Source organism: Herpailurus yagouaroundi, unplaced genomic scaffold (assembly GCF_014898765.1).
Source record: "Herpailurus yagouaroundi ecotype Mexico unplaced genomic scaffold, PumYag 213, whole genome shotgun sequence".
In the NCBI taxonomy this organism is placed as follows: Eukaryota; Metazoa; Chordata; class Mammalia; order Carnivora; family Felidae; genus Herpailurus; species Herpailurus yagouaroundi.
In genome coordinates, this window is record NW_024412444.1 from 320,414 (window position 1) to 345,825 (window position 25,412).

Here is a 25,412-nt window from a genome sequence, read left to right on the forward strand (position 1 = left end):
CCCGCCCCTTCGCGTCGTCCCGCCCCTCCGCCCCGCCCGCCGTGGGGGCACCTGGGAAGAGGCGGAGAACAATATGGCGGATGGCGAGGAGCCGTAAGTACTCGGGCTCAGCGGGCGTGCCGGGCCGGGCTGGGTTGTGAGAGAGCGCGGCGGTGGGCGGTCACCGCCGCCACCCGGGGTCCCCCAGCCCCCCGCCCCGTCCCCTCGCCCCCCCATCCCCTCGCGGCGCCCAATGTGTAGCGTGATGCTGACCCTTCTTTTATTCTCTCTTTCTTTTAGGGAGAAGAAAAGAAGGAGAATAGAGGAGCTGCTGGCTGAGAAGTTAGTGCTGCCGGGAGGCCGGGGCCCTCTCCGGGGACCCCCGCCTCCCCCGACCCCAGGCCTAGGGGACCAGCCGCAGCGGGCCCGGGGGGCTGGGAGGGGGGCACCCGGAGCGCAGGCCGCGCGGCCTCATCCCCTGACCCCCATCCCGCAGCCCCAGGGGCCTGGCGGGCCGCTCCTCGTCTCAGTCTCGGGCGGGCGCCGGGGCCCGGGGTCTACCGCAGCAGGTCCTGCACCGGCCCGCCGGGCTGGTACTTGACCAAAAGTCTTGCGGAAGGACCCTTGAGCCCCAACCCCTCCTCCACCCCAATTGTCAGAGCCGTGACCTTGTGAAAAGGGAATCTTTCTTAAACACGTGAAACGGACCGTAGGCCTGTTTGGCCTTTCGTAAATACTGAGACAGTAGTATTAATTGCAAACTTTTTATGAGAACTTTCTGCATAAGGTATTGCAGTAAGCACTTCAATCATTTTTGCAGAATAATTGGTTCTAAAAGGAGAGTGTTGATTCCAAAGAGCTTATTTTCCCCTGATAAGTTTTTATCAGATACTTAATTCTGTGCTGATGAGACCGATTTAAACAAAATGTTTTCCACCCTGGCCCACACCACTTAATGTTTCATCTCCCTACACGGGAGGGGAGGAACGTACTCTTGCAGTGGGTGTGGTGAGTTAGTAATTTCTGTGCCAGTTCCCGGTAGCAGTGCTTTAGAATCTACGAATCTCCTTCGGAGAGTTTAATTGCAATTGCAATTGCAAGAGGACTGGAATATCCAGCTTAATTTCACATTCCTTCCCATCTTTCATTTCCTTTCCACTTTTGTTTAAAATGACAGTTAAGATTTGAATGCTTACTATATGCCATGCATTTTACTCAGTCCTATATGTGGATTATCTCTTTATCCTCGTTCTGACCTTAAGATGTAGCTACCACCTACACATGAGGTTTATGGCTGTTAGGTAATCTGCTGAAGGTCACAATGTTGTGGAACCAGACCCAGCTGAGCTGTGACCTCAAAACCTGTGGGCTTTATTGTTAGGCAGTACTTATTTGTCCCTTCGTAAAAATGGGGTATTACTAATACATTTGAAGGTAGCAACTGTGGGTTTATAGGAAATTTGAAAATTAAAAATAATCAAAACCAAACATGTATCTTGCATAGAATAGGAAACACATTTTGTATTTTGTTAGAGGAGTCCCTCTCTACTCAGTTGTATGTTCTAAAAAGTTTTTAGATAGTCATGCATATCTGTAGTATAGTTGTAACCCCAAACTTTTTTTGTGTTGAGTGGAAACAACACCTCATAGTTAAGAGTTTCTTTCTTGAAAATTGGGACCTCTTTCAGAGAAAAATGTGTAACAGTTCCTCTCATTAGAAATAATCATTAAATCACACCTTTCAAACTTGGAAATGACACATGAATTATATTAGATTTGGAGCATCACACATCTGAAAGTGGAGTTTTTTTGTTTTTTGTTTTTCATTTTCCTGGTATAAGTGTGTTGATGGAACAGACTTGAGGGGTTTGCAGTAATCTTTTATAAATTCCAAATGTAGAAAAGCCCATTTCTCACCAATTGACCAAAATCCCAAATTTGATCTTGGTTTGCTTTAGGATCCCAGAAGCACGTAGAATGATACATTTCGTCAAACGTGCTGTTCCTAACTTGAAATAAACTATATAATAGCCAAGGGAAAATTTAAAAGCATAAGCCTAATCATACTGATACTTCCCTTTTTATTTGAGCAGGTCTGGTGTGGTTACTTTTTCATTTGGGGAAACCATAATAGTTGTAGGTGTGGCTTTTTCCTACTGATCTTTGCAGCTGAATTTACTGTGTTCTGTGCAGAATGGCTGTTGATGGTGGGTGTGGGGACACTGGAGACTGGGAAGGTCGCTGGAACCATGTAAAGAAGTTCCTCGAGCGATCTGGACCCTTCACACACCCTGATTTCGAACCGAGCACTGAAGTGAGAAACGTTTATTTTTAAATAACTCCTCTAATAGTTTTATGTTTCAAAAATAATAAAATGCTTTCTTTCTAATTTGCTCTTTAATTAAAAAATACTAATACAGTTGTGTAAGTTATCTTGAAATACTAAATTGAATATTTGCAACTGATTTTATTTGAATGACAAATATTTAGTAGTTTTCACATTTCTCATGTAATGTGTTGAGAATTCTCAAGAATAAAATAACTTTATAATCTGAATTAAGATTCTAAGTTATACTTCACTTAAAATTACAGTTTAAAATGACTTCTGAGACACATTCCCCATTTTAGCCCTACTCTGAGGAATTAAATTTGATAGAGATATACATGTACTTGCTTAAATTTTGAAATTTAGTTGAAATGCGCATCTTAGAATTGAGTATAATTGCATGTTAAAAATTATGACTGCTCTATAATAGAGGAATAGAGTTTTGGACTGGGAGTGTTTAACTTAAGGCAAGTGTTCAATTAGATACAACTTATTTTTTACTACAAGGTAGAGGATATCTTCTCTATAGTTAGTGTTTATGTCCTTTGTGTTTATAAAGAGATGTTGTTGAAATAGAAATATTATGCTATTCCTAAAATTAAGGTACAGACTCTTGGGTTTCAGTATAAATTTTCTCTCCTTTCGTCTTGGACAGAATTGCAAGTATTTTGAATTTCTTTGGATAATCTACCTTTTATTTTTTTGCCTGATAATTTAAGATACTGGTGTCAAATGATTGTTTTAAATTGTATTTCTCCTCATGTACAGTTTTCTAAGAGTTTTGTCCATTTTTTTCTGTTTTCTCTTGTTTTATAAATGCCATTATTGTTGTTCTTACCTTTTTAAGACCTTTAAACACCTTATGCAGTGCTTGATCCTCTGTTAAAGTTTTTACAAACTTTTCTCTTCTTAGGAAGTCAGTTAAATAAGTAAATTTGCTGTTTTCCATCCCCTTTCAGAGTTAAAAAAAAAAAAAGATGAGTCTTAATTAACTAGGTATAGTAGTTTTTCTTGTTGGACATGAACTTTTAATTTCATAAAATGAAAATGAATTTAAAAACACTAAAATTGAAACCCGCTGAAATCATTGGGATTATAGAATTTTTGGTTCTACCTTGTTCATAAATTTAAAATAATTCATTGCATACAAAGTCTGCTCTTTATCTTCAATTGCTTTTTTCACGGAAACATTAGAAACTTTTATGGCGATTGCTTTATTGATGGTACTTACGGTTATTATCAACCAGATTTTAATAATGCCTTTTCATTCTTTACAGTCTCTCCAGTTTTTGTTAGATACATGTAAAGTTCTAGTCATTGGAGCTGGCGGCTTAGGATGTGAGCTCCTGAAAAATCTGGTAATTTATACATATATGTATGTATATATGTATATATATATATATAATGTATTTTTTTCCTCCTTGTGATAATTAGTCCTTTTTCTTTTTCTGTTCTATTACTAGAAAATTTCTTTATTATGATTGTTAATCTTTTCTCCTGAGACTTTGTTAGATAAATTTAGCAGGTCAGATTAGAGATAGTAATTAAAATGATGATATAACTGTGGAACTTTTTACAGTCTAAAGTTTTCAACTGTAAAGTCGTTGATAGAAATTCTTCTGTTTTCTTCTCTGGTCTTTATTAAATAAATCTTTGTGCTTCCTCTTGCATAGCAGTCATTAATTTCAGTGAAGTAAATAACAAAACTGGTAATTCCTATTTTAACATGTAATTTCAAAGAATTATTTCTTCTGTTCCTCAAAATAACCCAGTTAGGTGGATAGGATATTGTCCCATTTTACATATAGGGAGACACTGAGGTTCAGAGATGGTAAATGAATTGCCCAAGTTTTTCTGAAGAATAGTGATGTGCTTGGGACCTAATCCAGGTCATTAAATCTTAGTGAAGTGTGCTTTTCACTGAGCCATTAGGTCATTACAGGACTTAATCAAACAGTAATTTGTGATGGCCATAAAATAGTAAACTCATGAAATTTCAGAGAGCTAAGCCTTTTTTTTTTTTTTTTTGTCAGTTTGTTTTCACAGTATCATCTTAAAAGAGGGTACTCTGTAGTGAAGCTATTTCTGTATACTGGTTTGAAATCCATAATGTGTGACTTAAGAGTTTCGTTGACTTTTAATAACCACAAAGTAGCTTTTTATAAGGCCTTATTGGCTTATTTAACAAAAATGGTGAGGGGAAGAATTGATTTAAAGGTGTTGTATGTCAGGTGTTCGTTGGTGTGTCGAAAATTGGAAGTGCTAGAACAGACTCTTAGACAATGAGTAAAGTCACATTCACTGGCCAGATGAAGGACTTAAAAAGTTGGTCTTGGAGCTACAGTTTAAATGTAAACAGCCACATACATTTTGCTAAGAAAACACTAATGTTACTCCTAGTGGAACTGCAGAAACTCAATGCGCTTCATGGTACTTACTCCTGTGCTCAGTTCTGAAGGGATTGTGGGTCATCATGGTCTATGTCCCTAATGAATTTGAAATTTCATTGGAGGTACAAGTCGTACACAAAATAAATAGCATTGTGTATGATATACTATGTGATGTGGTGCCAAAATGACGGTACTTTCTTAAACATAAAAACCCTGTTGCAGTACCAAGGAGTTCTAGACAGGAAGGATTTATGGAGGATGGGTAGTGGTTTTGGTAGGCATTGTATGCAAAAATCTCCTAATGCTTAACTTTTTCTCTAATGAAGCTATTACCTGCAAATGTGATATATGGTAATTTTAAATGTAAATTAATTGGAGATTAGATCTAAGGAAGTCACCAAACAACCTTGATGCCTTACAATTTATTGTTGTAATAACCTCTTAATAGAAGAAAACTAAAGCTTTTCGATTACCACTTGTTACTTTGCTTATTTCGGACATAAATACCTAAGAGGTATACATGATTTTTTTAATTGACTATAAGCCCCCTAAAGACTCATTCTAAAAAAAGGGCTATGACATTAATAGTAATGATTGATCAATAGTTATTTAACCTCTTCACCCTCATATGCCAGGCATCATTTTGGAAGCTAAAGATACAGCCTTGAATAGTACTGACGGATGTTTGTATTTGTGGGGCCTATGTTTTAGCGGAAGGAAAAAGACAGGTAAAATACATAATATATCAGATGGTAATAAAAGCTGTGGGGAAAGGAGGAATGCAAGATTGCTAGCTTGGTAGACAGCCTGGAGAGAATGGAAGTGGTTTACAAAAAGGTGTTATTTGAGCAAAGGGGTGAGCAAGAATTCTTTAGGCAGAGAGAACATTTGGTGCAAAATCTGTCAAGTGGGAGCATGACCGTTCCTTTTTAGGACAGCCAGGAGGTCATTATAGCTAAATCAGAAGTGGAAAAGCGGGAGCATTTTCCCACAGGGTATCAGAGAGGTAGTGGGAGGTGGAGGAGCTCAGAGTGAATATTACAAAAGGCTTTACAGGCTACTGTAAGAACTTTGCCTCTTACTATGCGTCAGGAAGTCAGTGGATGGATTTAAGCAGATGAGTTGACTTGATCTGACTTTTAACCTGGTTCACTGTGTCTGATATACAGAGAAAAAAGCTCAAGGAAGAACAGAGCAGGAAGCTGAGAGGCTGGTTAGAAGGTTGTTGGAGTCACCTAGGCAAGAGATGACAATGACTTGGAACAAGATGGTAGCATTGGAAGTGGTAAGAGGTGGTCAGGATGATGAATATGTTTTGAGATTGGAGTCAACAGAGTTTGCTAGTGGATTAGTTTGGGGACATGAGTAAAGGAGAGTGAAGGATACATGAAAAGCTTTTTCTCCTGAGCAACTGGGAGGATGGAGTTTGCATTCACTGAAATGGAAGACACTGGGAAAAGAATAGATTTAGTGGTGTTGGTGAGCAAGGATGAATGAGTTTGGTTTTGGAAACTGTTAAGTTTGACAGGTCTGTCAGATGATGCTTTATCTTCCAAAATTGCCTGGGATCACAAGCACTAACGAGAAGTAAGCACAAGGGCACTCCACCTTCTGGCCAGTAAAGTAGGGGGAAAGCTCCTGAGTGAGATGAACTGGAAACCAGTTTTTAGTGTTCAAATTTCTCATGAGTGTAGCAACCAAGTGCAGAACGTATTTTAAAGAGGAGGAATTGGTCCATACCCGGTCACATATCTCAGGTGGGTACGATTAGAGAGACTGAAAATTGTCATTGGAGGTAGCGACATAGGGGTCACTGGTTACCTTGACAAGGGCAGTTTTCTGCGAAGTGGTGGTAGTGAAAGCTTGTTTAGTATAAGTGTGAGACAGGAATATGAGAAAGCAAGTATGGACAGCCCTGGAGGACATCTTGCTATCTAAGGAGGGGCCCAAAAGTAGGAGAATTATTGACACCTGATTTAATCTGTTTCACTGACCAAGACCAGAAAAGCATGGTTAATTATTGAGACTTGGTTTTTTCATTCTGTTGCTTCTGCTGATAAATTTGAGCAGTGGTTGTACTGTTAGAATATGTGGCCTTATTGAAATGCAACCATTTGTTGCTTTTCCTTAGCTTTTTTGATTGCTTGTTCTTGACTCAAGACTTTAAGGACACTCCTTTTACATGTGCTGTGTACGTATGTGTGTTGGTAATATATAACTATGTAATAGTTATTTCTGAAGCACGACATACTTAATGTTATGTAAACTAAGATAAAGCTTGTAGGAATATTAACAATATTCTGAAAAAGAACAGCAAATTCAGTTAATTAGTAAGACTAGTAAAATTAAAATAGCTGGCAACAGCAGCAAAGCAACAAACTTTACAAATGTGTTTACGGGATTATAAAACCGCTACAGAAATGTCGAGTTGTTCTCTTTTGGTTGTAGACTATTTAAAGTTGAGTAGTTACACATTTTTGACCTTTACAAGAACTCTGAGTTTTATGTACCTTGTAAGACCCTTTAACCACTGAATACAATTATGTAGAATTTATTATTGAGCATTTATAAATTTAGAACTACATGAAAACAAATCTTAAAATTTCAAATGTGAGGAAATTTCTGCTTAATTGGATTTTTTTTATTCCCACAGGCATTGTCTGGTTTTAGACAGATTCATGTTATAGACATGGACACTATAGATGTTTCCAATCTAAATAGGCAGTTTTTATTTAGGTAAGTTTTAAGATCTTAGTTTAAAATGCTGATAATCACTTGAACTTGAGTACATTACAGTTTAATCATCTTTAAAAACTATGAGAGGGTAACACTCATTTTATTTAAAAAATAACTACCACTCCCTTTTTAGGTAAAATTTTGCAAGAAAATTTGAGCATTCTGGTGAAACTAGTTTTGTAAACAAATACATGATTTTGTTGTGCTTTTTAAAGAGATTTCCAAATGGTTTATGTGATTCGGGAGGTGATTGTGTTCTGAAGACGTGGAGTGCAGCCTTTTTCCTCCTGTTGATTTCATGAGAGAATAGTAGCCGGAATATTAGGCCCTAATGACGTACATTGGTGGGAATTTATAAGCCAAGAGTTGTATGGTGACTCTGGGGCAATGAAGTTGTGAAAGAGTTGGAACTTTGTTAATAGAAAGAAAAAGAAAATGGACAGTTAAGGAGAGAAGACCCAGGAACAAAGGGATAATTACCTTCGACAAACATGAAATACAGAAAGCGTCCAGAAATGGATTGTTAGAAATGACTTTAAAAACTGGAAGTAAATACTTTATGCCATATAAGGTTAGGTTAGCAGAGAAGGTAAAATTAAATTTTTGGATAGGCATAAAACCTCTCTCTTTGTGGAAGATAGTAAAGAGATTGAGGGATGGGTTAAAGTCAAGTTAAGGAAGTGCTGTAATTGCGACGTGAACTCTACATTTAACTTTTAGGCCTTATCTTTTTGTTTATTTATTTAGCCCTTGAAATTATCCTTCTTCACAGAAAACTTTGTGGATCTTTCCTGTGTGACACATTCTTAGTACATAAATGCTCTAAGAAAGATCCCATTGAATTCATTGGTTAATGATGATAGGCCATGCCCTTTAGTTTGTAGCTAAAATAATGATTGAAAATCATAATGGTAGTTAACATTTGTTGAGTACTTAAGATGTAGTAAACACTTTCTAAAGTCTTTATATTACCTCCTTTAATCTCAGAGCAGCCCTCAGGGCAGGTCATTGTTTTCCAGAATAAGCAATTAGGCCAGGGTGTCCTGCAAAGTTGATAACCTGTATAAAGCCTTTTTTGTTCAGAGGGCAGTTTTTAGGTGGAGCGATCTGATCCCCTAATTCTGGAAAGGTCAATTAGCAGTTTCTACAGAAACTGTCTAGGAGTTTTTTTATTTGGGTTCTACTGTGGAAGCGCATATAATCCACAACATTAAAGAATCAAGCCTCCTTTATCCCTTTTATCTAAAGAGCTCTGTCCAGAGTAGTTGATACAGTACTGAAATCAGGTTCCTTGATTTGTACAGTCTAGTTCTAGGACAAAGTCAGAATAAAACTCTTATTAGAAGTTTTGAATCAAGAAAAGCACACTGCTTTATTGGAGAGGAAAAAATTGGCCTGTTAAATTATTTTTCTTTAAAATTCCCATTTTAGGGGCACCTGGGTGGCTCAGTCAGCTAAGCGTCTGACTCTTGATTTGGGCTCAGGTCATGATGTTAGGGTTTGTGAGATTGAGCCCTGCATTGGGGTCAGCATGGAGTCTGCTTAGGACTTTTTCTCTCACTCTCTTTCTCTGTCCCTCCCCCACTTGTGTTCTCTCTCAAAAATAAATAAACATGAAAAATTTAGACTTCTAAAAAGTAAATAATAAAACGTAATTTTTATTAGGAACATTGATTTTTAAATTTTCATTTATTTTTAAAGTATTCTGTGCTTATTTATGAAGGAATACAAAGATATAAGAATATGGTCTCTTTCTTCCAGGTGTTCATAGTCTAATGGGTATGATAGATTTCTGTGTATAATGAAAAATATGTTGTGAAAAAGTAGTAACGAAGCTCTTACTATGTATGTGTGAGGGAGTGATTTATGTCTTTGAGGAGAATAAGGAAGTAGTAAGAAAGAAAATACCATTCATACTGAGATTAGAAGAGAGAATTCTTTGTGTCCTTTTCTATCTATAGCTATGGTTCTTAACTAGGAGTGACCTTTTTAGATCTTCTGTTTTTAGCTTCTTAAAAATGTTGGCAATATTTGCAATTTTAGATAATGGCTTTGGCATTGTCTCTTCTTCGAATACATGCATATGACTTCTTATGCGACCTAAAATTTACTATTTAATCAACACACATGGGAAGAAGGGGATAAATGAAGGTTCTTGTATCCCCAGAATAAATCTCATGTATATTTCAGCCACCACCTCCATAGTAGCACCTTGAGGTTCTGGGGTTCAGGGCAGATTTGGAATGCTCTGAGTGTGGGATAATATTTTACATTAGGAAATGCCAGAGTGAAAAGTGGCCAGGAAACATGCCATTGTTACGCTTTATATGGAAAAAACAAAAATAAAAAACAAACACTTTCTATTTTCATTTAAGAAATATTTGATTAGACTTGTCAGTGCTTGTGAATTTTACAGTTTTACAGTTGTATTGTAAATACAATTTGGAACATCAGCAAGTGTTGCCATTTGGTGTTAGTGTTGAATACCTAATCACTCATCAAAAGTGCTTCGATAAAAGTATGCCTTCTAAATAAACTCACCATGAATATTTTTTATGTCTGAAAGTAAATTATATAGATCATCTAGATTTATATGATGAATGATAATTTAAATATAATTTTTCCTGTAGGCCTAAAGATGTTGGAAGACCTAAGGCTGAAGTTGCTGCAGAATTTCTTAATGACAGAGTTCCTAATTGCAATGTAGTTCCGTATCCTTTTGACAAAAAAGTTAACTTTCAAAAGCATTTGTTTTTTATTATAAAAGAGATGTTTAACATAGAGAATACAGATAAGCAAAAAAAAAAAAAAAAAAAAAATCAGCAGTAAGTTTATTACTGAGGTATCTGCTGGTGACGTTTTGTTTTATATTGCTTCCAATCTTTTCTTTAAGGTTATATAAATATTTTTTGCCCTAATTTTTTTTTTTTAATTTTTTTTTAACGTTTATTTATTTTTGGGACAGAGACAGACAGAGCATGAACGGGGGAGGGGCAGAGAGAGAGGGAGACACAGAATCGGAAACAGGCTCCAGGCTCTGAGCCATCAGCGCAGAGCCTGACGCGGGGCTCGAACTCGCGGGGCTCGAACTCACGGACCGCGAGATCGTGACCTGGCTGAAGTCGGACGCTTAACCGACTGCGCCACCCAGGCGCCCCAAGGTTATATAAATATTTTTTGCCCTAATTTTTAAATTAAGCTTTCACAGCCAGTGCCATTGTTTGTTTTGCATTATTGCCCTTGATTTCAGTTTGAATTACATATCTCTTTTGCTAGACTATAAGTCCTTGTCTGGCTATAGTTAATGTTTATGTCTCCCTAGAGTAGCAGGCTGAAAAGACAGTCACTGTATTATTAACCAAATGGAAGGTGTGTCGGAGTAAATTCATTCTTAGAAGAAATATCTTTTAAAAAAGTAGTGTTCTGTAGGTTTGGGGAACGTTCAGTATTTTATAGAAATTCAGGAGGTGAGCTTTGCTATTTGAGAAATGCCACAGGATACAAAACAAACAAAAAACCCAAATCTGTTTCTCTATACTAGCAGTGAAAATGTAGAAAGTGAAATTTAAAATACAGTGAATACCATTTATAGCCACTCAAAAGAAGGAAGAAATATAAGTCTAATAAAATAAGTATGTGACTTATATGCTGAATACTGCAAAATGCTGATGAAAGAAATCAAAGGTCTAAATGAAAGGAAAGGTGTTCCTTTTTCTAGAATTGGGTGATTTGACAGAGTAAGGGTGTCATGTCACCCTACATATGTACACAAGTTTAATACAATTTCTATCAAAATCCTGTATTGTTGGATGTTGTTGATACAGACGAGATTCTAAAATGTATATGCACAGGTAACGGGACACTTAAAACAATTTTGAGAAAGAATACAGTGTGAGGAATCACTGTATCATTTCAAGACTCAATACAGCTACAATAATCAAGACTGTGGTGTTAGCAGAGAGAGACACACATTAGTAGAACACAGAAACCAGTAATAGCCAGAGGCAAATACGGCCAATTGGTATTTGACAAAAGTGCAAAACTAGTTTAGTGGAGGAAAGGATAATCTTTTCAACAAGTTGTGGAGACTTTTGATAACTGTATGCAAAAAATGAATCTCAACTCAAACCTCAAAATTGAAAAAAATAACTCAAGCTGCATCTTAGGTTTAAGTATACAATGTAAAACTAAAACTTTGATGGCAGTGTACAAGAAAGTCTTTGTGATGTAGGACTTGGTGAAGAGGCCTTAGACCACATCAAAAAAGTGTGATCCATAAAAGAAAAAAATTTGAACTATATCAAAATTAAAAACTTTGTTTTGTGAAGGGCCCTGTTAAGAAAATGAGATGTAATTATGAGAATGGGATATAATTATGAAATAGGTATCTGACAAAGGACTTGTCCAGAATAAATAAAGAACTCTGAAAATTGAGCAGTAAAAAAACAATGCAATTCAGAAATGGACAAAAAATGTGAAGGGACATTTAACTAAAGAAGATAGTGCAAAAAGCACACGAGAGTATGTTCATCGTTGCTAGCTTTAAGAGAAATCCAAATTATGACCACAATGAAATATTACTACGTACTTGACATAGCCAAAGGAGAAAATAATAAAATCAAATCCTGGCAAAGCTACAGAAAAATTGGATCACAGATACGTTGCTGGTGGGAAATGTAAAATGGTATAGCCATCTGGAAAATAGGCTGTTTCTTAAAAATGTGAATATATACTTTCCATATAACTCAGTAATTTTATTCCTCAGCATTTACCCTAGAGAGACAAATACTTAGGTCTACGTAAAAATTATTCTCGGATGTTCATAGCATCTTTATCTGCAGTCTCCAAAAACTGGAAACAATCCAAACATCTGTCAATAGGTCAATTGTTAATACTGGTATAACCATGCCGTGGAGTAATACTGAGCAATAAAAAGGAATTAAGGAAACGTGCAGCAAGTTAGGTGGATATCAAAGGCAGTAAGCTGAGGGGCACTTGGAGGCTCAGTTGGTTGAGCATCAACTCCTGGTTTCGGTTCAGCTCATGATCTCGCAGTTTGTGAGATCAAGCCCTGCGTCAGGCTCTGTGCTGACAGCAAAGAGCCTGCTTGGAATTCTCTCTCTCCCTCTCTCTGCTTCTCCCCTGCTCTCTCATGCGCACCTTCTCTCAAAAAACAAAAAAAAACAAAAGACCTGGTGAATGAAACATGCCAATCTCAAAACATCATATATTGTATGTTTCCATTTAAATAACATTCTTCAAATGACAAAACTACAGAAATGAAGAACAAATTCCTGATTGCCAGGGATTAGACACGGATTGGAGTGACTAAACGGTTAGCAGAAGGTAGAGCATTGCCTTGATGGAATAGTCACATGTCTTTATGGTGGCAGTTCCACAAATCTACACGTGTTTGAATGACAGCTGTACATACTCATTTTTATCAATGTCGTGTTTTTGGTTTAGATACTATGCTATAGTCTCTAAGAGGTAACCACTAGGGGAAACTGGATGAAAAACATACGGGACCTCTTTGTACTAGCTTTGCAACATTCTGTGAATCTGTAGTATTTCAAAATAAAAAGTTTAAAAAGGCAAATACAGGCCCCTATAGGGAAAAGGATGAAGAAGAATATGCATACTGTTAGATCTGTGAACTTTGAGTATTTTGTAGAAATCTAGGGCATAGAATTTCTTAGTGTGGATCCTGGGTCCCCCTATTGCTGTTTCTCCAGTGTGTGCTCTGGTTCTCTTATGACCTCCCTGTGCTAGCTGCGGTTTATGCCTCCTGTTTGCCGAGCATTTAGAAGGAATAGAGGCCTGAATGGGTGAGGGCTAGAATTGAATTTGTTTTTTATAGCTTTATTTATAGTCCAGAATAAAAAATCTAGGACAAACATAATTTATATTGTCCCGTTTTTCTCCATTTTGCTTTTTAAAAGTATATGATGGATTATTATAATTTAGAGAAGTATAATATATATTATTAAATAGAAAATTGCTCCATTAGAAAAATTAAAATATTTTGTACACGTGTGCTGTTAAAATGCTACCTACTATGATTGATTAACACCAACAGCCATTTTTGAATGGGGTTCTCTTTGCAGCATCCAGACAGGGAAAGACTGCTGATAGAATTTTGTAGGGTAAAAAAGAGAGAGACTTGGAAAACTGACTTAAATGAGAGAAGAACAAGGATTTGTTCCTCCCTCCTCCCCTGCCCCACTTACTCCCAAAATAACAAATCACATTAGTACCTGAAAAAGCTATTGGAAACCTGGTTTTTTAAAATTAGCTTCGCAGCAGTAATTCCTATTTTTAATGGAAAATGTTTGATATATAACTTCGTATAAATTCAAGGTGTACAAGGTGTTCATTTGTCCTAAGTCTTGTAATCGTGTGCCTCAATGGGAACTGTAATGCGTGTTTCCTTCACTAAAATCCATATTGCCTCTTTGCTTAGGGCTAATGATGTGCTTAGAGCTAAAGCACACAGTCTGCTTTCCCAGGATGTATGGTTTGATATTAAAACTGAAGTCTAGTAGAGAGTATAACAGAGACATAAATATAATATGGGAGTTCAGAGATGAGAGAACTAAGTAGTTAAGGAGAGGAGTGTTTAGAAAAGAGGTGTTGTCATGAATTAGGATTGTGTTCATTTTCTCACATTCCCTGGAACACTGAAGACTTATGTCTTGTTAAATACATTTATAATTTGTTCCTTATGGCATTGTTAAATTCACTTTAAAATTAAAAACTTAACAGCTTAAGTTCCTTTACTTATATCCAGACATTTCAACAAGATTCAAGATTTTAATGACACTTTCTATCGACGTAAGTTGTCCACTTGAAATTAAATTCTCACTAAATTCTTCCTGTATTTTATTGCTATCTATTTGAAGGTTGCTAGCTATTTGAGGGCTGTTTCTTCATTTGTTTTCATCTCTTGGTGTTTGCTTTTCAGTAAGGTTGACTGAACAGAGAATGCCACTGTTGTAGTTCTTAGTTGATATCATTAGCTGCATTTTTATTTGTTGTCCTGAGTAAAGATTACTCAAGAATTAGGAGCTGTGTGTGTTTGTGTTGTAATAAAAGGTGGGGCTTTTTTGTTTCTTAGAAAGTGTGAATTATTTTGTGCAATGGCATTTTTAAAAGCTAAACTTGCTTTTTCTTCCATAGAATTTCATATAATTGTATGTGGACTGGACTCTATCATAGCCAGAAGATGGATAAATGGCATGCTGGTAAAAACTTTAGTGTTGTTATGATTCTTGGAAGTTCTTGCTGCTGCTTCTAACATACCAAAAATTAGAATACCATATCATATTTTTGAAAAATCATTTTAATTTTCACTCAAGTAGTTGTGCTTCATTATTTATTGCCAGTCATTAATTTTCAGGTGAGAATATAAATTGCTAATATCATAATCCCTTGATTTGATAATCTAGTACTCAGTAATGTGATTGACTTGTGAAATTACTTGATAGCATGTTATTTTTTTTTTTAATTGTTATTCCCCTCTCCTACCTTCAAATAATTTTCCTAGATATCTCTTCTAAATTATGAAGATGGCGTATTAGATCCAAGCTCCATTGTCCCTTTGATAGATGGGGGGACAGAAGGTTTTAAAGGAAATGCCAGGGTGATTCTGCCTGGAATGACTGCTTGTATTGAATGCACACTAGAACTGTATCCTCCACAGGTAATCAAAAAAGCACCTGCATTTGTGTTTGTGTTATAGTCTCTTGGGGGGTAGAGTTAGGATTAATTATTAAATCTAGTTCAGTATTTAGGATTTTTAATTACAGGTAACCATATTTTAAAAATCATGCTAAGAAGAAAGATAAGAAATTATGGTCTATTTCTGGAAACATAGGAACCAAATATCACAGTATGATACTATTCTCTTTTCATAATTCCTTTGTATTCATTTTTTCTTTTGGAGAGTAGGGATCAAAGGCCAATTCTATTTTTTTTTTTTTTAATTTTTTTTCCAACATTTATTTATTTTTAGGACAGAGAGAGACAGAGCATGAACGGGGGAGGGGCAGAGAGAGAGGGAGACACAGAATCGGAAACAGGCTCCAGGCTCCGAGCCATCAGCCCAGAGCCCGACGCGGGGCTCGAACTCACGGACCGCGAGATCGTGACCTGGCTGAAGTCGGACGCTTAACCGACTGCGCCACCCAGGCGCCCCTCAAAGGCCAATTCTAAAGTTATATGTTGGGATAGAGCTATACTGTATTTTCTTTGGTTTTTGCCTGTGATTGTTTTGGGGAAATAAAGATACCAGGGATGAGAATGATCCTTCCAAAGATGGGCCTCTTTAAGCTACATACCCACTTTAAGGAACAGTTAGAATTTTGATTTAAAAGTAAAAATGATTTTAGGGGCACCTGGCTGACTCAGTCAGCAGAGCCTGTGACTCTTGATCTCAGGGCCGTGAGTTCCAGCCCCATGTTGGGTGTAGAGCCTACTTAAAATAAAGGTTAAAAAACAAAAAGAAAGAATTTTATTAGTGTTTACTTGGGATTGATTTAACTCTGTGAATTTGCTTTTGTTTTGGTTTGTTTTATACCATCATATTTAAATAGGCAAACATAATGAAGTGCTCTTATTTGAGAAATTACTTGGCACTTTTCTTCTCATGATCTAACAAAGCTTAAATTTTGTACATGTAGGGCAAACCTATTGTTATAGGAAGATGAATCTAAGGCAGGTGATTCAGATGCTCTTTTAGTTTTAGAATTATTAGTGGTATAAAATGTTTTGTTTTTATAAGAGGAAAGCTAAGATGAATTAAAACCTACTATCTACTTTTAGGGAGCAGTCCTAATTAGAAGTTACATTTTAAAATAATTCATTGTTTAAAATCCACTAAAAAAGGTAAACTGTGCTTTCAGGTTAATTTTCCCATGTGCACCATTGCATCTATGCCCAGGCTACCAGAACACTGTATTGAGTATGTAAGGATATTACAGTGGCCTAAGGAGCAGCCTTTTGGAGGTAATAAACTGAATTTCATAATCCGGAATTATGTAAGATATATATTTGTTTATGTTATCCGTTTGTGTAATTACATTAAAAACAAGTTGATTTAAGTTTACATGTTTCCGTCTTCCTCTCCTGCTTATTTTCTTTTTTTCTTTTCTTTTCTTTCTTTTTTTTTCCCCCTAACAGAAGGAGTTCCATTAGATGGAGATGATCCTGATCATATTCAGTGGATTTTCCAAAAATCCCTCGAGAGAGCATCACAATATAATATTAGGGGTGTTACCTATAGACTCACTCAAGGTAAGTCAGTGAATTGTCATGAATTATAACCTGGGGATGATCCCATTTTCAAGGGTTGGAATGCTCTGAAAGAAATAATGGATAAATGATTTCAGATAGTACCAGCCATTTGCGGCTCAAAAGTACCATGGAAATAATAGTTTCCAGGTGTTCCAAATTTGGTTGGAGGGAACAGAGTTTGACAGAATCCATACTACTTCTTAGCTAGAGGAATTTAATAAAATCTTACTGGAATTGGAAGAGGCCCTGCATCATCCAATTTGAACCATTCATTTTATCTTTCACTGAAGAGGAATGTGTCACGTCCTGGGACCATCTATTTCACATTTGGATAAGACTGTCAAGACAATTATTTTGTGTACTGAGCAGAAATCTCCATCTTTAGTTTGGTCTGAGTATTGCCCCAGCATACACCATAGATAAATCAGTTCCCTTTTGAGTAATAGCCTTTAACATATTGACAACAGTTATCATATTGCCTGCAAATCACTGTCATCAGCCTTTCTAGTTCCTTCAAAGCTTTGACATGTTGCCTGATGTTAAGTTCCCATCATGTTGTTTTTTTCTAACCATGTTCCAGTTGTCCATATTTCTCTTAACTATCTAGGGTAGAATGCAGCATTCTAGGTTTGGTCTTATAATAAACTTGTGATAATTGGTGCAGTCTTAGAGGAGAGCAGGGTTTTTTGTTATTTCTTTGCTTTTTATTTATGTTAATGGTATACTTCTGGTTCTTTAAGGTTACTGTCTACTAAAATCTGAAAGTTTTCCTATATGGAGTTGCTAAGCCCCATCTTCCTACTACAGGTTTGGCAGTTTTTTGGGGTGGTAGTTTTGTATCTTAATACTCAAGTATAAGTCTTTACAAGTTTATTCTTTAAAAAATTTTCTTAATGTTTATTTATTTTTGAAAGAGAGACAGAGCATGAGCAGGGGAAGAGCAGACAGGGAGAGAGAGACACAGAAACTGAGGTAGGCTCCAGGCTCTGAGCTGTCAGCACAGAGCCCGACATGGGGCTCAAGCTCATGAATCATGAGATCATGACCTGAGCTGAAGTCAGGTGCTTAATCTACTGAGCCACCCAGGCAGCCCTTTAGAAGTTTATTCTTAAACCTGCTGTTCCCTCTCTATATGTGCTTTTATGCCTGCCAGGTTGTCTCCTTTTTCCAGCATCTTTTCATCTGTTGTTTTGATAATCATGCTCTATCTCTTTTCCAAATAGTTAAAAATTTTTACAAGACTTAAGACATCCAGGTGGCTAAAAGACACATGAAAAAATGCTCCACATTACCCATCATCAGGGAAATACAAATCAAAACCACAATGAGATACCACCTCACACCTGTCAGAATGGGTCAGATTAACAACTCAGACAACAGATGTTGGCAAGGATGCAGAGAAAGAGGATCTCTTTTGCACTGCTGTGGGAATGCAAACTGGTGCAGCCACTCTGGAAAACAGTATGGAGTTTCCTGAAAAAGTTAAAAATAGAACTACCCTATGACCCAGCAATGAATTGTGCTACTAGGTATTTATCCAAGGGATACACGTGTGATGTTTAGAAGGGGCACATGGACCCCAATGTTTATAGCAACACTGTTGACAATAGCCAAGTATGGAAAGAGCCCAAATGTCCATCAACAGATGAATGGATAAAGCACATGTGGCATATATATACAATGGAGTATTACTCGGCAATCAGAAAGAATGAAATCTTGCCATTTGCAGCAATGTGGATGGAAGTAGAGGGTATTATGCTAAGTGAAATTAGAGAAAGACAAATATCATGATTTCACTCGTAAGAGGACTTTAAGATACGAAACAGATGAACATAAGGGAAGGGAAGAAAAATAACAGGGAGGGGGGACAAAACATAAGACACTCTTAAATACAGAGAACAAACTGAGGGTTGCAGGAGCGGTTGTGGGTGGGGGGACATTAAGGAAGACACTTGTTGGGATGAGCACTGGGTGTTATACATAGGGGATGAATCACTGGAATCTACTGAAATCATTGTGCTATATGCTAACTGACTTGGATGTAAATTTAAAAAAAAATTGTTTTTAACAAGGCTCAAGTAGCTGAGAACAGACATTTGAATCATACTTCTGGTTAGGCCCTTTTAGGTTTATCTCATTCTTTTGATCAGGCTTTCTTGAGTACTTGTTATTTCTTTGTCTTATTCACAAGGATGTCATGAAAGACCTTTCCAACTGCTCTGCCGAATCCTGGATATACTATCTTCCATGTTTCCCTGGGTTACCTAGTTACTCGTCACAGTAACTGAGTCCAACATGACTTAACTCGGTGAACAATCTTTTTTTTTTTTTTTTGAAAATTTTTTTTTCAACGTTTTTTATTTATTTTTGGGGCAGAGAGAGACAGAGCATGAACAGGGGAGGGGCAGAGAGAGGGAGACACAGAATCGGAAACAGGCTCCAGACTCCGAGCCATCAGCCCAGAGCCTGACGCGGGGCTCAAACTCACGGACCGGAAGATCGTGACCTGGCTGAAGTTGGACGCTTAACCGACTGCGCCACCCAGGCGCCCCTAACTCGGTGAACAATCTTAATGCTCAGTCTAGTGATCAATGCTTCCTAATGTAGGTACTCACAGTTCATCCTTCTAGAATTTTGTTCCAAGTTCATCACTTAGTTCACTAGAAAAAAGGCTTTGCCATCTTTTTGAAAATCTGCTGTTTCTCTTCTGTGATTATTTCCTTGTATTTACTGATGTCCTGGTAATTTCATTTAAAAATTCTATTCTTACATGCTCCTTAGTGCTTCCTGTACTCCCCCTACTCTAACCATTCCAACCTGCTTTGTGTTCTTTTTTAAAAAAAAAAATTTTAACATTTATTTATTTTTGAGAAGCAGAGACAAAGTGCATGTGGTGGGAGGGTCAGAGAGAGAGGAAGACACAGAATCTGAAGCTGCCTCCTGGCTCTCAGCTATCAGTACAGAGCCTGACATGGGGCTCAAACCCACGAACCATGAGATCTTCACCTGAGCCCCCCAGGCGTCCCTGCTTTGTGTTCTTGAACACACCCAACTCATTCCCACCCTGGAGCTTTAATACTCTTAATTCTTTTTTTGTCTTTTCTTTTTTTTTTTTTTAAATACTCCTGATTCTTATACCAGGAATGTTCTTTGGATCTCGTTAAGGTTGGCTGCTTATCCCTCAGGTACCAACTTAACCAGTTTACTCTTTCATTCAACTGATAATGACTTCGGAGCCATTCACTATCAATGTTCATATAATTTCTCAGAAATAATGGTAGCCTTGTTTTCCTATGCAAAGAATATTTCATACTTAACACTTTGATACATCCTTGCCCTGGAGCCCTTGCCCTTACTGTTTATGAAAATGCTCTTTCCCCAGGTCATTGCATAGCTAGATCTTGCTCATGCTTTAGGTTTCAGCTCACATTATCACCTTCCTGAGGAGGTCATCCCTGATCATCCACTTTAGTGGACCTCTTCCACTATTGTGAACTCTACCATATACCTTGTTTTACTTTCTTTATAAAGCTCTTCAGTATATGAAAGCAGAAGGAAACTCTGTAAAAGCAAATACATGTTTTCACTGCTACTCGCGTAGAACGGTGTCTGGCATATAGTGCACATTTGGCAACAGTTTGAATTAAATGACTTAATTTTGTCCCGATCAGGAACTGTAAACTCATTTCAATATGCAGCCTCTTTCATCCTTCCATATTTAGCAAGGCTTGGTGTGTGCTTTTGAGCCTGATGATTGAGAGCCTTGACAAAGTACAGAATCAAAATTGGAAGTAAAGGGGGTGGGGACAAGAAGTGAGGAGTGGGCGATGAGAAGTCTTTATCATTTTGGCTCTTATTGGGCAATGTGTCTTACATTCCTCACTGCGACTACCTGTTCTTCCTTTCAGTACATGCTGCTGTGTGTGGTTCACTGGAGAGCTTCTAGTTTAACCATCATGAAGTTAGTTCCTCCCTACTTCCCCTTCTCTGAAATTATATGTATTCATACAGTCAGAGTTAGCTTTTTAAAAATTAATTAATTAATTTTAAATTTATTTCTTTTTAAAAGTTTATTTATTTTGAATGAGAGAGAAACAGCACAGGAGAGGCCGAGAGGGGGAGAGAGAGAACCCCACGCAGGCTCTGCGCTCACAGCAAAGAGCCTACTGTGGGGCTTGAACTCATGAACCATGAGATCATGACCTGAATCGGAACTAAGAGTCAGTCACTTAACTAGCTGAGCCACCCAGGCACCCTAAGTTTAGCTGTTTGTTTATTTTGAGAGTGACGGGGAGAACGTGTGAGTCAGGGAGAGGCAGAGAGAGAGGAGACACCAGATCCCAAGCAGGCTTTACACTGTCAGCACAGAACCTGATGTGGGGCTCAGTCTCACAAACCGTGAGATCATGACCTGCGCTGAAACCAAGAGTTGGTCACTTAACTGATTGAGCCACCCAGGTGCCCCCAGAATTAACTTTTTAAAACAGGTTTCCAAACTTTTTCACTGTCTTTGTTCCATGTCTTCTTAGATTATTTGGCCTTTTTCTCAGTTTTTTGAAACCTGCCTGCACCTAAAGTCTGGGAACACGTTTTTAAATTCTCCCTCAACTCCCAAGATAATATGGCTACTTTTTTCTGAAGTTTTTGTGTTCCAAAATGAACAATTCAGATATAGTTAGGGAATATTCATTTTGTACTTAAAAAGATGGTGGAGGGTGGGGCTTTGTTCATTCCTAATCTGTGAATACTGATACGCAAAACATGAGATAGAAATAGAGTACAGTTAAATATTTTGAATAGTCCATATTATAGAGGGAAATGAGACGATGAGGGGCAGTTTTTCTGTTTGTTGTAAATTTCGGGGAATCATTAAAACTATTATATGAGGAAAAATTAGTTAACTATTGTTCTTTATACTTTATTCACACTTCACTGAGGATAGTATAGTAAACTGTAGCAGTTAAGATTATGCACTTGGGAGCAGATATAGGTTCATATGCCACTCCTATCACTTTATTAGATGTATAGTTGTGGATATTTGTCTCAACTTCATTTTCCTTACCTTTAAAATCAGAGTGATAAGACTAACAGGGATGTTATGAAAATTCTGTCGTATCTTAATCTTCATACTGTACCTGGAATACAATAAACACTCTAATTGTGAGCTGTATTATATTGTCTCTTTTATTTGAAGCTTAGTAAAGAGTTTTCTTTGATACTGTAACTGGTTTAAGATTCTGAACATACAACAAAGTGACGGGAGTGTGAAAGAAGATCATTTCATTGTTAAACTTAAGTCTATTTTCTGACTTGAACGCCTGAAAAAGCAAGTTGTGGAAAATGATATTTAATAATCAGATTGTCTAAGACACTTTTTAGAAGAAATGACCGTCTTTTAATCAATATATTTTTCAGGAGTTGTAAAACGAATCATTCCTGCAGTAGCGTCTACAAATGCAGTCATTGCAGGTAGGGGAAAATGGCCATACTTAATTTTGTTTTCTCTCCTTTAGTTTTGATTCATTAAATTGACATTTTTGCAGCTACTTGATTTCAGAAAACTAGTGTTCGAGAAATTTGGTATCTTCTTAGGTGGGGAGGGTGTAACAAAACTGCAAAAAAGAACAAGCTATTGGATCTGTATATATTTTGTTTTAAATTATGTCATAAAGTGCTCTGTAGTAAGGGGACATTATATACCTTTCCTTTTTTTTTTTAAATTTTATTATTATTTTTTAATGTTAATTTATTTTTGAGAGAGACAGAGACAGAATGCGAGTGGGTTAGGGGCAGAGAGAGAGGGAGACACAGAATCCGAAGCAGGCTCCAGGCTCTGAGCTGTCAGCACAGAGCCCAACGTGGGGCTCAAACTCACCAGCTGTAAGATCATGACCTGAGCCGAAGCTGGACACTCAACCGACTGAGCCACCCAGGCCCCCTATATACCTTTCCTTTTAATCAGTGTAACAGATTGCTCATTAATCTAAAGAAGAGGAAGGAAAACATGCAATGCTACTCTCTTACTTGGATTATATAAAACAAATATAAAATTTGTTACTTTCTCAGTGTTTTAAAGAGTGTGTGTGTGTATAAATCTATATCTGTTTTTTAATCAATAGCCTTAAAAGTTTATCTGTTCTGATTTATAACTGACTTTTTAAAAAACTTGTAATTTTAAATGTCTAATTTTCATTGAGTTGAGGCACCTTTATTTTCTCCCCTCTTCAGCTGTGTGTGCCACTGAGGTTTTTAAAATAGCCACAAGGTAATGGATTTCATTTTTTAGTATCTATGTAAATCTGTGTTTTGACTTGGCTCAATTGTATAAAGATGAACATTTTTTCATTACAGTGCATATATTCCTCTTAATAATTACTTGGTATTCAATGATGTAGATGGACTGTACACGTATACATTTGAAGCAGAGAGAAAGGTAAGTACTATTACACTAATGAAAACTTGTTTGATCATGCATAGTTTGATTTTTACGTATTAATTACTGGTTAGAAATATGAGTGAAATTGCCCACATCCTATGTATTCTTTAACTTCCAGAAACCTACTTAACTATATATCTTTTGCAGTGTAGCCCAAAATAAATACTGTGTAGCAAAATAATTTAGGAAAACAGGTCTATTATGAAAAGCAGATTTTAAAGCATGAAAATTTATTTGTAGGAAATACGATTATAAAACAAGTTGATTTCATTTCATATTTATAGACTATTATTGGTGTGTATGCCACTATTATATATTGTGTTTTATGTGTGTAGGAGAACTGCCCAGCATGTAGCCAGCTTCCTCAAAATATTCAGTTTTCTCCATCTGCTAAATTGCAGGAGGTTTTGGATTATTTAACCAATAGTGCATCTCTGTAAGTGTTCTGGATTTTATTTTATTGTAGAAATAATTTTTCTGATTTTAAAACTTTAAAAACTAGAATTGTTTTTTAAGAAGTGATCTTTGATTTTTTAATTTTATGTTTTCCCTATCATAATTTAGGCAGATGAAATCTCCAGCCATCACAGCTACATTAGAGGGAAGAAATAGAACACTTTACTTACAGGTAATCAGTGTTTGGTTGTTTTTTTGTTTTGTTTTTTTTGTTTTTCACAAAACTATATTACAAGTCTTTTTTCTCATTATATTACAAGTTCAATTTCACTTAATGTGCTTTACATTAAAATAATTTTGTTTTCTAGTCAGTGACTTCTATTGAAGAACGAACAAGGCCAAATCTCTCCAAGACATTGAAAGGTATTTTAAAGATTAAAAAAAGAAAATGTTTATTTATTTTGAGAGAGAGAGAATACATGAGCAGGGGAGGGACAGAGAGAGAGGGAGAGAGAAAATCTGAAGCAGGCTCCGTGCTGTCAGCACAGAGCCCAATGGGCTCAAACTTACGAACTATGAGATGACCTGAAACTAAATCAAGAGTCTGTCGCTTAACCAACTGAACCACCCAAGTGGTTTATTTTAAATGAATGAAAGCTATTTTAAATGAATATATTTACTAATCATTTTCTTCTTTTTTTCTCTTGGTAAAAGTAATGAATCCTTATTCTAGGTAATGCCTTTAAATGATGATTTCATTATAATTATATCTTTAGAAATGATAATAGAATTGTTCTTTCAGTAGAATATTAAAAAACTCAAAAGAAATCGAAGATAGTATCACCTTGATTAAAGAGAATTGGATTTTGATGTTTATCTAGACCTTAAATGTGTACTTTGTATGTGTGTGTGTGTTTTGCTTCTGTTGAGATTTTTTTGCTTGGGTTAATTATACTTTTTCTATTATAGAATTGGGACTCGTTGATGGGCAAGAACTGGCAGTTGCTGATGTCACCACACCACAGACTGTACTATTCAAACTTCATTTTACTTCTTAAGGAAAATAAATCTGCACATAATAGAAAACTGATGGAAATATTATATATTACGTGTATGCTAAGAAATTTAATGTCATTTTTAGCGTTAGTGTTGCTAGAATTTGACTTTTTTATATAAAGAACCACTCTTTTTTTAAATTTTTAACTTACCTTGAAGACAGAATTTTGGGGTTGGTATTTGTAAGCATTTTCATTAATAATATGGCAAATGATATCTGGAGAGAGAAATAATGAGCAAATGTATTTCTTTAGAGGAGGAGGCAAACACTCTGATGCGTGACTTCTGTTATTATGGTCACAGAATGCATTCCTCAGTTTTCATTTGAGCACCCACATATAGAAAAGATACCCCTTTAAAGAAAATTAGAAAATAAAGTTTTAAATAACATTAAACATTACAACCTGACATCTAGAGCATATTGAACATAGCCTACTTCTTGCTTGATTTAATATTCATTTAATTGTGGTTGTCCAAATGAATATTAATTATTGCAAAGGTTACCGTGTCCATAATAATTTGTAAATGGTGTTATAGCTGAATACCTGTGCATGGAAATGGGAACTATTTTCATGTTTACTTGTAGTGCCATAGAGGCCAATATGCACAATATTAAAGCCAAGACATGGATGTTTAAAAGAATCTAATGTTCAAACAGTTATCACTGATGCTTTCACACTATTTATTAATAAAATCATATATTGTCTACTTTTCTCACTGAAGATTTTTAAGGTATATTAAGGATAGTAAGTTCCATAGTAATGTACATTGGAATAATTTTTAAATGTGTAGCAGGATT

The 25,412-nt window shown here is 36.5% G+C and overlaps 1 protein-coding gene across 2 annotated transcripts; it reads left to right on the plus strand.

Annotated features, from left to right (window-relative positions):
* On the plus strand, positions 1–25,326 carry UBA3 (ubiquitin like modifier activating enzyme 3). 2 transcript variants are annotated; one of them, XM_040454480.1, is made up of 18 exons: positions 11–93; positions 280–321; positions 2,173–2,293; positions 3,583–3,663; positions 7,349–7,431; positions 10,062–10,142; positions 14,222–14,265; positions 14,611–14,675; positions 14,978–15,133; positions 16,335–16,437; positions 16,612–16,725; positions 22,141–22,194; positions 22,954–22,990; positions 23,077–23,158; positions 23,497–23,597; positions 23,726–23,789; positions 23,926–23,980; positions 24,527–25,326. In XM_040454480.1, the coding sequence occupies exons 1-18, from the start codon at positions 74–76 to the stop codon at positions 24,613–24,615; spliced, it is 1,392 nt and encodes a 463-aa protein (XP_040310414.1). In that variant the 5' UTR covers positions 11–73; the 3' UTR covers positions 24,616–25,326. The 2 variants fall into 2 exon arrangements, with proteins under 2 accessions (XP_040310415.1, XP_040310414.1); XM_040454481.1 differs by lacking the exon at positions 280–321 and having other exon boundaries at positions 1–93.
* The last annotated feature ends 86 nt before the right edge of the window (positions 25,327–25,412 follow it).

Bases quoted from the DNA above. Each gene is read 5' to 3' on its own strand.
- UBA3 (XM_040454480.1), top strand. From the start codon at position 74: ATGGCGGATGGCGAGGAGCC. The intron at 10,143-14,221 runs GTATCCTTTTGA...ACTTATATCCAG, and splicing joins CCTAATTGCAATGTAGTTCC to ACATTTCAACAAGATTCAAG. The intron at 22,991-23,076 runs GTAATGGATTTC...TTTTCATTACAG, and splicing joins GTTTTTAAAATAGCCACAAG to TGCATATATTCCTCTTAATA.